We start from the raw sequence: 14273 nt of genomic DNA on the forward strand, positions 1-14273 counted from the left end.
AGAACAAAGGCGCGGAATGGAGTGCTGGTGGATTATTCGGCTGTTTTCGTTATTGCTTTTCTTGGATCGTGTGTCCGCACAGATACGGTATTCTATTCAAGAAGGTGTGAAGGAGGGATTTACCGTTGGAAACGTTGCTAAGGATCTGGGACTTGATGTCAGTACATTGAAAGAGAGACGATTTCGTATCGTTTCTGGATCTAATGACGCGCTGTTTCAGGTAAATCAGAACAATGGCTTATTGTATGTCAGTAATAACATCGACCGAGAGGAGCTGTGTGATAACGTAGTTTGTTTGATTAACCTAAAACTAGTCGTCGAAAACCCACTTGAGATACATTATGTTGGAGTGGAAATTGCGGATGTAAATGACAACTCTCCTACTTTCCCAGAAAAAGAGCAACATTTTGAGATAGGGGAACAAACAGCGCTCGGAACGCGCTTCCAGCTACATGCAGCAAGAGACCCTGACACTGCCGTGCATTCGGTGCGCAGTTACAAACTGAGCAGGGATGATAATTTTGAAATTGATTTCAGGAAAGGCGATGAAGACAATATACCGTTTTTAGTGTTGAAAAAGCCGCTGGACAGAGAGCGTAAAGAGAACCATCGATTGCTCCTTACGGCAATAGACGGTGGAAATCCACCAAAGTCTGGAAGTCTAAATATAAGCATTATTGTCCTAGACTCGAATGACAACCGTCCAGTCTTTAGTCAAGACACATATGTGATCACAATACAAGAAAATACTGCACCTGGAACAATAGTCCTTACAGTTAATGCTACCGACTTAGATGAAGGTTTGAACGGGGAGATTGAATACGCCCTCGGAAAAACCCTGAAACGTAAAGTTTATGACATATTTCAACTGGATAAAATAACAGGTGAAATATCCGTGAAAGGACAGGTAGATTTTGAAGATACAGAAGTTTTTAAACTGGACGTGCAGGCCACAGATAAAGGGCAGCCTCCTTTGGCAGCAGAAAGCAGAGTCATCATTAAGATACAAGACGTAAATGACAACAAGCCAGAAATTGAAATTACCTCGTTGCTGAACCTAGTTCCAGAAGATTCTAAACCAGGGACTGTTATTGCCTTAATCAGTGTTACAGATAGGGATTCTGGTCCCAATGGAAAAGTAACAGTTAATCTGTCAGAAAACGTGGGTTTTGAGTTGAAACCTTCCATTCAAGAACACATGTATTCCCTCGTAACAAAGGCACGTTTGGACAGAGAGGAAACATCTTTCTATGACATCACAATTACCGCGTCAGACCTGGGTCAGCCTCCTCTGTTAGCATCCAGGGTATTGAACGTGCAGGTATCAGACGTAAATGACAATGCGCCAGAATTTCCTCAAAATCCTCTTGAACTATATCTAATGGAGAACAATGATCCAGGTGCAAGCATACTGTCCGTGAGAGCAACTGATAAAGACTTGAATGAAAACGCTGACATCGCATACAATCTAGTTAGAGGCGACGGTTTACAACATGATATGTCAGCTTTCCTTAATATTAATTCTGATAACGGGAATATCTACGCGCTTAAAAGCTTTGACTTTGAAACTATGAAAACTTTTCAATTCCATGTAGTGGCCACGGACTCGGGAAACCCGCCACTCAGTAGCAACGTTACTGTTAACGTGTACATTTTAGATCGAAATGATAATGCTCCAGTTATCTTGTACCCAATAAATACTAATGGTTCCGCTGAGTGTGTAGAAGAGGTTCCGCGTAATGTGAATCCTGGATATTTAGTCAGCAAGGTGAGGGCCTACGATGCAGATATCGGTTACAATGGCTGGCTCCTATTTTCTCTTCAAGAAATAACCGACCACACTCTCTTTGGTTTGGATCGCTACACTGGACAAGTCAGAACACTTAGGTCATTTACAGAAACGGACGAAGCTCAGCATAAAATGATTATTCTCATCAAGGACAACGGAAACACCTCACTCTCTGCAACAGCTACAGTTATTGTGCATGTCGTGGAACCAAAAGAGGCGTTTGCTGCCTCCAATACTAAGAACACAGTGACAAGTGAAGACGAGAACAATGTAACATTTTACTTGATCATCACTTTGGGTTCAGTCTCGGGCCTTTTTATAATCAGTATCATTGTGCTGATTGTGATGCAGTGTTCAAAACCATCAGACTACACATCAAAATATTTACAAGACACGAACTATGATGGAACTCTGTGCCACAGCATCCAGTACAGATCTGGTGATAAAAGATATATGCTGGTTGGGCCCAGAATGAGTATCGGTTCGACTATAGTTCCTGGCAGCAATGGGAATACTCTGGTTATACCTGATCGAAGGAGTAGAGCATCTGGAGAGGTAAGAGCTCAAAATAATTATACGCCATGTAAAATCATTGAAAAGCTGATCCTGCTGAATTGATGCATCTGGTACATCTGATGTCTGGGTCCATAGCGCAAGATGCGTTGAGAGCAGCTACATTCAGAGGTGTTAAAACTGAGTGTTGGAGTTGCGTGAATCTTTTCTCTCCTGTGTATTATATATGCATTTAGCAGACGAGCATTATACTTTAAATTGCCATGCACAGAACAATTGCGTGGTGTCACTGCGGAAAGTTGTGTGATGCTTGCTTATGTGCCATTGACTTGCAATCTACACAATCTATTTTCCACTGCGTTTGTATTATTGTATCATCTGGGGTCGCTGCAATACAACTTAAGGTATATGCAATGGTTTCACATGGACATATCTAAACTCCTCCTATCTCTTGCGCGTGCTCAGAATCAGAATTTTAATGTGACGTCCATTACACCAAGTGTCACAGAGACGGCGGATAGTCTTTTTTTGAGATACCTCACGTGTGTGTTTATCGTAGTGAATGTAATTAGTTTGGTCAGCGTGTTTCAATTGGATTTCGGACCTGGTGATGTGGGTTAAGAAAGAATGCGTGGCATCATGGTGATCGGACGGAACAGACCGACATTCGGGAGAGTGGAAGTGCTGCTGCTTTGTGTTGTTTCTATGTACCTTTGTCATGGAGCATCGGGGCAGATTCGCTACTCGGTTCCGGAGGAGTCTAAAAAGGGCACTTTTGTGGGAAACATAGCAAAGGATTTGGGATTTGATGTAAACACACTGACCGAAAGAAGGTTTCGTATTGTGTCAGGCTCAAAGGAGAATCTTTTGCAGATAAACCAAGACAATGGCGCGCTGTATGTATACGGAGATATCGACAGAGAGAGCATATGTGAGAAAAACTCTCAGTGCTTCATCAACTTAAAAATCGCTGTGGAAAATCCTTTAGAAGTTCATTATGTCGAAGTAGAGATAATGGATATCAACGACCATTCACCTTTGTTTCCCGAAAAAGAAAAGCATTTGGAAATATCTGAGAATGCTGCCGTCCAGGGGCGCTTCCCCCTAGATGCAGCGCGTGACCCTGATGTAGGAGTGAATTCTCTTCGTAAGTACTCCCTCAGTTCGAATAATCACTTCGATCTGGATGTCAAATCTCGTGGCGAGGAAAAGATCCCTTTCTTGATACTGAAAAAGCCGCTAGACAGAGAGCAAGAACCAGAAGTAGTTCTAATGCTGACAGCATATGATGGAGGGAAGCCAGAGAAGTCGGGCTCTGTAAATATCTCTATAACTGTTTTAGATATAAACGATAATACACCTGTCTTTGAGCGACAGGTGTATACAGTCAATTTAGCAGAGAATGCTGCCCCAGGTACATCAGTTGTTACACTGCACGCCACGGATTTAGATGAAGGCGAAAATGGACAGGTTATTTACGCATTTGATCAGAGTCTTAAAAATAAAGCTCTTGATATATTTCAGATAGATGCCTTCACAGGGGAGATAACTGTTAAAGGAGCTGTTGACTTTGAAGAGAAGAGCAGTTATGAGATTGACGTGCAAGCCTCCGATAAAGGCCAGGTGGCTTTGGTTGGGCATTCTAGCGTTATTATTAATGTCAAAGATGTGAATGACAATGCGCCAGAAATAGATGTTACGTCCCTCTCTGGCGAAATCCCAGAGAACGTGAAGCCTGGCACAACGATAACTTTAATCAGTGTATCAGATAAGGATTCGGGTGACAACGGTGTAGTTATATGCATTCTTGAAAACGACGTGCCTTTCGAATTAAAACCATCCTTTCAAAGGCATATGTATTCTTTAGTCACCAAGTCACGGCTTGATAGGGAATCTGCCTCAGTTTATACAATCACTATAGCTGCTGTAGATAAAGGTGATCCTCCCCTGTCATCACAGAAAACTATTAGTGTTGATATTTCAGATATTAATGACAACAGTCCTGTTTTTTCTCAAAGTCCATATACGTTTTATTTGGTGGAAAATAACACACCTGGCGCTGTGCTATTCTCCCTCAGCGCGTCAGATTTAGACCAAAATGAAAATGCCCAACTAGCTTATAGCATTATAAAAGGCGAGGGAGCAGACCACTCAGTAGTGTCCTTCCTGAACATTAACTCTGAGAATGGAGATGTTTACGCACTAAAAAGTTTTGATTTTGAAACAACCAAGACCTTTCAGTTCAATGTACTCGCTATGGACGCTGGACGGCCGCCCCTTAGTAGTAACGTGACGGTGCATGTATTCATTCTGGACCAAAATGACAATGCACCGGTGATTCTGTCACCAGTCAGTGCTAACGGGTCAGCTGAAGGCGTGGAAGAAATTGCGCGCAATGCAAAAGCTGGCCATTTGGTGACCAAAGTGAGAGCGTATGATGCTGATGTAGGATACAACGGTTGGTTACTATTTTCTATTCAAGAAGTTAGCGACCACACACTCTTTGGTTTGGACCGTTACACTGGACAGATTAGGACCATTCGACCATTCACAGAGACAGACGAGCCTCAGCACAAACTGGTCATACTGGTAAAAGACAATGGGAACACTTCACTTTCTGCAACTGCGACAGTTATTATTAACGCCGTGGAGCCCAAAGAGGCCTTTTCTGCATCTGAGGTCAACAATGCCGCAGCAGACATGAGCGAAGACAATGTCACATTTTATTTAATAATTACTTTGGGATCCGTTTCCTTTCTGTTTCTTATAAGCATAGTGGTATTGGTTGTAATGCAGTGTTCAAAACCAAAAGACTATTCGTCCAAGTATTTGCAAGACACGAACTATGATGGAACCCTGTGCCACAGCATCCAGTACAGATCTGGTGATAAAAGATACATGCTGGTTGGGCCCAGAATGAGTATCGGGTCTACTATAGTTCCTGGCAGCAATGGGAATACTCTGGTTGTACCTGATCGCAGGAGTAGAGCATCTGGAGAGGTAAGGGTTCAAAAATAATTACACGCTTTTAAGTTTGAAACAGACTAGCTCAAATGTGCACATTGAAATGGCTATATGAAACTGAAAATCATTGAAAAGCTGATGCTGCTGAATTGATGCATCTGGTACATCTGATGTCTGGGTATGTTGCTGTCCATAGCGCAGGTGCTGAAGATGCGTTGAGATCAGCAACTATCAGAGGTGTTAAAACTGAGTGTTGGTGTTGCGTGAATCTTTTCTCTCCAGTGTATTAGGTGATATGCATTTGGCAGACGATATTATACTTTAAATTGCCATGCACAGAAAAATCGCGTGGTGTCACTGCGGAAAGTTATGTGATGCTTGCTTATGTGACATTCACTTGCAGTCTAGACGATCTATTTTGCACTGCGTTTCTCTGCGTTTGTATTATTGTATCATCTGGTGTCGCTGCAATACAACTTAAGGTATATGAAATGGTTTCACATGGACATATCTAAACTCCTCCCATCTCTTGCGCGTGCTCAGAATCAGTTTTATCAATGTGCGTCCATTACAGCAAGTGTGACAGAGACGGCGGATAGTCCTTCTGATTTTTGACATACCTCACGAGTCTGTTTATCGTATTGAATGTAATTAGTTAGATCAGCGTGTTTCACTTGGATTTCGGACCTGGTGATGTGGGTTAAGAAAGAATGCGTGGCATCATGGTGATCGGACGGAACAGACCGACATTCGGGAGAGTGGAAGTGCTCCTGCTTTGTGTTGTTTCTATGTACCTTTGTCATAGAGCATCGGGGCAGATTCGCTACTCGGTTCCAGAGGAGTCTAAAAAGGGCACTTTCGTGGGAAACATCGCAAATGATTTGGGATTTGATGTAAACACACTGACCGAAAGAAGGTTTCGTATTGTGTCAGGCTCAAAGGAGAATCTTTTGCAGATAAACCAAGACAATGGCGCGCTGTATGTAAACGGAGATATCGACAGAGAGATCATATGTGAGAAAAACACTCAGTGCTTCATCAACCTAAAAATCGCTGTGGAAAATCCCTTAGAAATTCATTATGTCGAAGTAGAGATAATGGATATCAACGACCATTCACCTGTGTTTCCCGGAAAAGAAAAACATTTGGAAATATCTGAGAATGCTGCTCTCCAGGGCACGCGCTTCCCCCTAGATGCAGCGCGTGACCCTGATGTAGGAGTGAATTCTCTTCGTAAGTACTCCCTCAGTTCGAATAACCACTTTGATTTGGATGTCAAATCTCGTGGCGAGGAAAAGATCCCTTTCTTGATACTGAAAAAGCCGCTAGACAGAGAGCAAGAACCAGAAATAAGTTTAGTACTGACTGCATATGATGGAGGAAAGCCAGAAAGATCGGGTTCTGTAAATATCTCTATAACTGTTTTAGATATAAACGATAACGCACCCATCTTTGAGCGACAGGTGTATACAGTCAACTTAGCAGAGAATGCTCCTCCGGGTACATCAGTTGTTACACTGCGCGCCACAGATTTAGATGCAGGCGAAAATGGACAGGTTATTTACGCATTTGACCATAGTCTTGAAAACATAGCTCTTGATATATTTCAGATAAATGCCTTGACAGGAGAGATAACTGTTAAAGGAGCTGTAGACTTTGAAGAGAAGAATAGTTACGAAATCGACGTGCAAGCTTCTGATAAAGGCCAGGTGGCTTTGGTTGGGCATTCTAGCGTTATTATTAATGTCAAAGATGTGAATGACAATGCGCCAGAAATAGATGTTACGTCCCTCTCTGGCGAAATCCCTGAGAACGTGAAACCTGGCACAACGATAACTTTAATCAGTGTATCAGATAAGGATTCGGGTGACAACGGTGTAGTTATATGCAGTCTTGAAAATGACGTGCCCTTCGAATTAAAACCATCCTTTCAAAGGCACATGTATTCTTTAGTCACCAAGTCACGGCTTGATAGAGAATCTGCCTCTGTTTATACAATCACTATAGCTGCTGTAGATAAAGGAGATCCTCCCCTGTCATCACAGAAAACCATTAGTGTTGATATTTCAGACGTTAATGACAACAGTCCTGTATTTTCTCGAAGTCCATATACGTTTTATTTGGTGGAAAATAACACACCTGGCGCTGTGACATTCTCTCTCAGCGCGTCAGATTTAGACCAGAATGAAAATGCCCAACTAGCTTATAGCATTATAAAAGGCGAGGGAGCAGACCACTCAGTATTGTCCTTTCTGAACATTAACTCTGAGAATGGAGATGTTTACGCACTAAAAAGTTTTGATTTCGAAACAATCAAGACTTTTAAGTTCAATGTACTCGCTATGGACGCTGGACGACCGCCCCTAAGTAGTAACGTGACGGTACATGTATTCATTCTTGATCAAAATGACAATGCACCGGTGATTCTGTCACCGGTCAGCGCTAACGGGTCAGCTGAAGGCGTGGTAGAAATTGCGCGCAATGCAAAAGCTGGCCATTTGGTGACCAAAGTGAGAGCGTATGACGCTGATGTAGGATACAACGGTTGGTTACTATTCTCTATTCAAGAAGTTAGCGACCACACGCTGTTTGGTTTGGACCGTTACACTGGACAGATTAGGACCATTCGGCCATTCACAGAGACAGACGAGGCTCAGCACAAACTGGTCATACTGGTAAAAGACAATGGGAACACTTCACTTTCTGCAACTGCGACGGTAATTATTAACGCCGTGGAGCCCAAAGAGGCATTTTCTGCATCTGATGTCAATAATGCCGCAGCAGACACCAGCGAAGACAATGTCACATTTTATTTAATAATTACTTTGGGGTCCGTTTCCTTTCTGTTTCTCATAAGCATAGTGGTCCTGGTTGTAATGCAGTGTTCAAAACCAAAAGACTATTCGTCCAAGTATTTGCAAGATACGAACTATGATGGAACTCTGTGCCACAGCATCCAGTACAGATCTGGTGATAAAAGATACATGCTGGTTGGGCCCAGAATGAGTATCGGTTCTACCATAGTTCCCGGCAGCAATGGGAATACTCTGGTTGTACCTGATCGAAGGAGTAGAGCATCTGGAGAGGTAAGGGTTCAAAATAATTACACGCTATTTAACACCAAATTTGAAACAGCTCAAATGTGCACATTGAAATGGCTATATGACAATGAAAATCATTGAAAAGCTGATCCTGCTGCATTGTGTTATGATGTCTGGGTATATCGCTGTCCATAGCGCAGGTGCTGAAAATGCGTTGGGAGCAGCAACATTCAGAGGTGTTAAAATTGAGTTTTTGGGGTTGCGTGGATTGTTTTCTCTCATGTATATTGTAAGGTGATATGCATTTAGCAGATGACCACTATTCTTAAAATTGCCATGCACAGAATAATCGCGTGGTGTCACTGTGAGCAAAACAAATGTGTTTCACAGGGAGCAAATACGTCACAGCTCGCCGAATTCGCCTCTTCACACTATTCCTTTGTGCGCGCTCTCAGTTGTCGGAAAGAAAAGTGTCGATCGGTATCATTTGCTATTCCGTCATTGTGGAAGTATAGTTAAGAATAAACGTGTTGACAATATGTATGAACGTCCTGCCAAGTTCTGAGAACACTGTCGGAAATAATGTGGGACGTCGCAATGGAACAAAGCCGGCGTGTCTCGTGGAAGGATATAAGGAACTGGCTGTTTTTCCTAGCCATCTTCTTGGTTCGGAAAGGATGTTTTGCGCAGGTACGGTACTCGATTTCGGAAGAACAGAAAGAAGGGACTGTCGTGGGAAATATTGCCAAAGATCTGGGCATTGATCACCGAATACTAAATGAGCGAGGATTTCGCATTGTGTCTAGTTCAAGCGACACACTATTCCGGGTAAATCGTAACGATGGCATACTGTATGTGAATGGACAAATAGACAGAGAAGAGATATGTGAGCAAAGTAGTGCATGCGTGATCAATCTAAAATTCGCTTTGGAGAATCCGCTGGAGATCCACTATGTAACTGTGGACGTGGTTGATGTTAATGATCATGCTCCCCGCTTTCCTGTAAACGAAACACGCTTGGATATATCAGAGTCGGCGCTGGCAGGTGCTCGATTTCAGCTTCAGGCTGCGCATGACCCCGATGGTAGCATGAATTCAGTACAGACATACAAACTCAGTAACAACGATCATTTCCGCCTCGAGGTCAGAGACCGTGGCGAGGATGGTAAAATCCCAATTTTAGTTCTTCAAAAGCCATTAGATAGAGAAACGACAAAAACGCAGCATTTGTTACTCACTGCACTCGACGGCGGGCGACCTCCTAGGTCTGGAACACTGAATCTGTATGTAGATGTGTTGGACGTTAATGACAATACGCCAGTTTTCACAAAAGATGTGTACTCTGTCAGATTAAATGAAAACACCCCAATCGGAACAGCAATTATACAAGTAAATGCTACTGATTTAGATGAGGGCGCAAATGGCGAGGTAATCTACTCCATTGGGAAGAACATAAACAATAAATTACGTAAACTATTCGATATAGACCCAATAACAGGCGAGATATTTGTTAAAGGAACAATAGATTTTGAGGTGAAGGATAGTTATGAAATTGATATACAGGCATCTGATAAAGGAGTCGCTCCTCTAACTACAGATAAAAGTGTAGTAATTAAAATTGTTGATGTAAACGATAACGCGCCAGAAATGGAAATAACATCATTCTCAAATGCAATCCCTGAAAATTCCAGACCAGGGACAACTGTTGCTTTGATCAGTGTGAATGACATGGACTCTGGGCTTAATGGTAAAGTATCTTGTTCTTTAACTGATGATATACCTTTTAAATTAATGCAGTCTTTACAAGATAACACGTACTCCTTAACTACAAATGCACCACTAGATAGAGAGACTACAGACAAGTATGAAATTACAATTGTTGCAAAAGACGCAGGACAGCCACAGTTGTCATCTGAAAAGACTCTAACTGTATTAATATCAGATATCAACGATAATGTTCCACAATTTGTGAACACTCCATATATGCTTTATGTGACAGAGAACAATGTGCCAGGCGACTCCGTGTTTTCAGTGTCTGCATCTGATCGGGACATTAATCAAAACGCCATAGTTACTTATCAGATTTGCAGAGATTGTGGTAGTGAGGACAATAAATATACATCATTCCTCAACATAAACTCCGAAAACGGAAATGTTTACGCTCTCAAAAGCTTCGACTTTGAAACCATGAAAATGTTTCAATTTCAAGTTCTTGCAGCTGACTCTGGGACTCCATCGCTTAGCAGTAACGTTACAGTGACCGTCTTTATATTAGATCAGAATGACAACACTCCAGTTATTCTGTCTCCTGTCAGTGCCAACGGTTCTGCTGAAGGTATAGAAGAGATTCCGCGCAATGTCAACGCCGGGCATTTGGTAACTAAAGTGAGGGCCTATGATGCTGATGTAGGATACAACGGCTGGTTATTATTTTCGCTTCAAGAAATTACCGACCACACTCTCTTTGGTTTGGATCGCTATACAGGACAGATAAGGACTCTACGACCTTTCACGGAAATTGACGAAGCTGAACATAAATTGGTTATACTAGTCAAAGACAATGGTAACGTTTCACGTTCGGCAACAGCAATCGTTAAGATCAACGTGGTGGAACCAAAAGAGGCATTTGCCTCTTCTGATGTAAAAAGCACAGCCGCTGATGATGGGGAGTCAAATGTGACATTTTATTTAATTGTTACTTTGGGATCCGTGTCGGTACTGTTTCTCATCAGCATAGCCGTGCTGGTGGCCATGCAGTGTTCCAAGCCCAATGACTTTTCCTCCAAATACATGCAAGACACGAACTATGATGGAACTCTGTGCCACAGCATCCAGTATAGATCCGGGGACAAGCGGTACATGCTAGTTGGGCCCAGAATGAGTATCGGTTCTACAATAGTCCCAGGCAGCAACGGGAATACACTAGTTATTCCAGATCGAAGGAGACGAGCCTCTCTGGAGGTAAGAAGTAAAGACTTACAATATTTTGCAATCCTACAAATATCTGAATATGCTGAAAGGCGCAGGGCGGGCTTATGTATTAGCATGACGTCAGAAAGTTGTGAGTCGTTTGACATGGTTTTCATGTATAATTTGACACTTGATGAGGTTCTGGCATTTACATTTCAGGTGGTTCTGTATTGCACTTTCTGTAATGCACTTTCATGCAGGTTACTGATATAATAAAGCTTTTGAAAGGGTAATGCAGTTTTTAAAAATCGCTGTCCATCATCCTGGTGCTGAATTTCTTTCTCCTTTTTTGCTTTCTTTTATTACAAAAATGCTATATTCTCTGTAATCGCACGGTGTCAGTGCAAAACTAAAATAACACGCAGCCGAGGGTCATTGGTTGGAGTGCTTTGATCCCGCCTATTCACGTAGACGTACTGAATGCCCGCTTGCGGCTGCATCAGTCATTAGCTGTGGTAAATAATCGCTCTGCGTAACGGATTTGATTCTGCTTACCTTTTGGGATTTATTCCGCAAGTACTGCCTAATGGATATGCACCGAGTGTTTCTAGTTTCACTGTGACAACCTGTGTGCGTGATACTCTCCTTTAGCGGACATGGAACAAAGAGGATGTGGAGCATTGAAGGAGCCACGATGGTGGCTGTTCAGCATCGCCGTCTTTCTGTTGTGGAAAGGGTGCTTTGCCCAGATAAGGTACTCTGTTTCGGAGGAACAGAAGGATGGAGTCGTGGTGGGGAACATAGCAAAGGATTTAGGGATTGATCCGCGAATTTTAAGGGAGCGAGGATTCCGTATTGTGGGCTCAGGTGAATCGCTTTTCCGGGTGAATCAGAACGATGGTGTATTGTACGTGAATGGGAAAATTGACAGAGAGGAGGTTTGCGATCGAACCAGCGTGTGTTTGATCAACCTTAAAATGGTTCTAGAAAACCCACTTGAAATACATTACATTGCAGTTGAGGTATTGGATATAAACGATCACATTCCGAATTTCTTAGAAAAAGTAAAAAAGTTAGAAATATCCGAGTCTGCCTTACCTGGAGCTCGATTTCAACTCCAACCCGCGCAAGACCCTGATGGGGGAACCAATTCTGTGCAGCAGTATAAACTAAGCCAAAATGAACACTTTCGAATTGAGGTGAAAGATCGAGGTGCCAATGGTAAAATTCCGTTTTTAGTTTTACAAAAGCAACTGGACAGGGAGTCTATTCCAAACCACAGATTAATAATCTCTGCCAGTGACGGAGGACGGCCAACCAAGACGGGATCTATGGAGATAAGTGTTGATGTTTTGGATATCAATGACAACTCGCCAGTTTTCACCAAAGATGTCTACTCTGCTTTCCTCGATGAAAATGCTCCAATTGGCACAACAGTGATGCAAGTAAATGCAACTGATTTGGATTATGGTCCAAATGGGGAGGTATTTTACGCATTCAGTGATGACAACAGTAACAGTAAATTTCGAGAGATTTTTTATATAGATGCTATCACTGGAGACATAATTGTGAAAGGACAAATCGATTTTGAAGAAAACGATGCGTACGAAATTGATATACAAGCGTCAGATAAGGGACTTGCTCCTTTGACAACAGACAAAAGTGTGATGATTAAAATAGTTGACATAAATGACAATGCGCCAGAAATAGAAGTAACGTCATTTTCTAGCGCTGTTCCCGAGGATGCAAGAATAGGTACTACAGTAGCTTTGATTAGTGTGAATGATTTAGATTCTGGTGTCAATGGAAAGGTGTCTTGTGCATTGCCTGAAGACTTGCCATTCAAATTGACACCGTCTTTACAGGATAATGTATATTCGTTGGTTACAAATTCTCCCTTAGACAGAGAAAATGCGTTTCAATATGATATTAAATTAAGTGCAAGAGACGCAGGAAAGCCCTCCTTGTCTTCTGAAAAAACAATCAAAGTGTTAGTGTCAGATGTGAATGACAACAATCCCGAGTTTCCGCTAAGTTCTTACACATTTTATGTGAAGGAGAATAATGTACCAGGCGAGTCACTATTTTCTGTTTCTGCCTCGGACCGTGACCAAGGTGATAATGCACTAGTCACGTACCAAATTTGTAGAGATTGTGGCGATAATCCGTTCACATCTTTCCTAAATATAAATTCGGAAAATGGTCAAATCTATGCCCTAAAAAGTTTTGATTTTGAGACTGTTAAAATGTTCCATTTCCATGTGTTGGCCACAGACGCCGGATCTCCCTCCCTTACTAGTAATGTCACAATAAACGTCTTTATTCTGGATCAAAACGACAACGTTCCAGTGATACTGTTTCCTATAAACACGAATGGTTCTGCTGAAGGCGTGGAAGAACTTCCCCGCAATGTAAATGCTGGCTATCTTGTGGCTAAAGTGAGGGCCTACGATGCCGACGTCGGATACAACGGCTGGCTGCTATTTTCATTACAAGAAGTTACTGACCATACTCTTTTTGGGCTGGACCGCTATACAGGACAGATACGGACCCTAAGGTCCTTTACAGAAACAGATGAATCTGAACATAAACTAGTTATAATAGTCAAAGATAATGGGAACATTTCACTCTCAGCAACAGCGACTGTGGCAATAAAGGTGGTGGAGCCCAAGGAGGCTTTTGCAGCAGCTGACAACAAAAGCGTGGCACAGGATGACGAGGAAAATGGTGTTACGTTTTACCTAATCATTACACTGGGAGCCGTTTCTGTACTTTTTCTGGCCAGTATCATTGTTCTAGTTGTCATGCAGTGCTCCAAACCAAAAGATTACTCATCCAAGTATTTACAAGATGCAGCATACGACGGGACATTGTGCCACAGCATCCAGTACAGATCTGGAGACAAACGCTACATGCTAGTAGGGCCTAGAATGAGTATTGGTTCCACTATAGTGCCCGGCAGTAACGGGAATACTCTTGTGATTCCGGATCGAAGGAGAAGAGCCTCTGAGGAGGTAAGACACAAACAAGTGTAACAAATTCTATAATCTAGTTTG

The 14273-nt window shown here is 42.3% G+C and overlaps 2 protein-coding genes and 1 long non-coding RNA gene across 12 annotated transcripts in view; 2 read left to right on the top strand and 1 right to left on the bottom strand.

The window, feature by feature from the left end:
* The window catches only part of LOC121693929, a 47988-nt gene extending 46813 nt beyond the window's left edge, over positions 1-1175 (bottom strand). Inside the window, exon 1 of the long non-coding RNA XR_006025621.1 lies at positions 1045-1175. This is a non-coding gene — a long non-coding RNA (uncharacterized LOC121693929). The remainder of the gene's footprint in view (positions 1-1044) is intronic.
* LOC121693910 (protocadherin alpha-C2-like) overlaps positions 1-14273 on the top strand; it is a 171552-nt gene that overhangs the window by 29097 nt on the left and 128182 nt on the right. Inside the window, exon 2 of one of the 10 annotated variants that reach the window (XM_042073716.1) lies at positions 83-2456. The exons of 8 other annotated variants lie outside the window; for them this stretch is intronic. In XM_042073716.1, the coding sequence (XP_041929650.1) occupies positions 83-2407 (2325 nt within the window). In that variant the 3' untranslated portion in view covers positions 2408-2456. Of the gene's footprint in view, positions 1-82; positions 2457-11664; positions 14232-14273 lie in introns of those variants that run through there. One more of the 10 variants, XM_042073736.1, reaches the window with a different exon arrangement.
* LOC121693917 (protocadherin alpha-7-like) lies at positions 2814-8292 on the top strand. Its single transcript, XM_042073780.1, has 2 exons — positions 2814-5302; positions 8124-8292. The coding sequence occupies exons 1-2, from the start codon at positions 2930-2932 to the stop codon at positions 8199-8201; spliced, it is 2451 nt and encodes an 816-aa protein (XP_041929714.1). The 5' UTR covers positions 2814-2929; the 3' UTR covers positions 8202-8292.

This window comes from Alosa sapidissima, chromosome 20 (assembly GCF_018492685.1).
Source record: "Alosa sapidissima isolate fAloSap1 chromosome 20, fAloSap1.pri, whole genome shotgun sequence".
Lineage (NCBI taxonomy): Eukaryota > Metazoa > Chordata > Actinopteri > Clupeiformes > Clupeidae > Alosa > Alosa sapidissima.

Bases quoted from the DNA above. Each gene is read 5' to 3' on its own strand.
- LOC121693917 (XM_042073780.1), top strand. From the start codon at position 2,930: ATGCGTGGCATCATGGTGATCGGACGGAACAGACCGACATTCGGGAGA. The intron at 5,303-8,123 runs GTAAGGGTTCAA...GTTTCTCATAAG, and splicing joins GGAGTAGAGCATCTGGAGAG to CATAGTGGTCCTGGTTGTAA.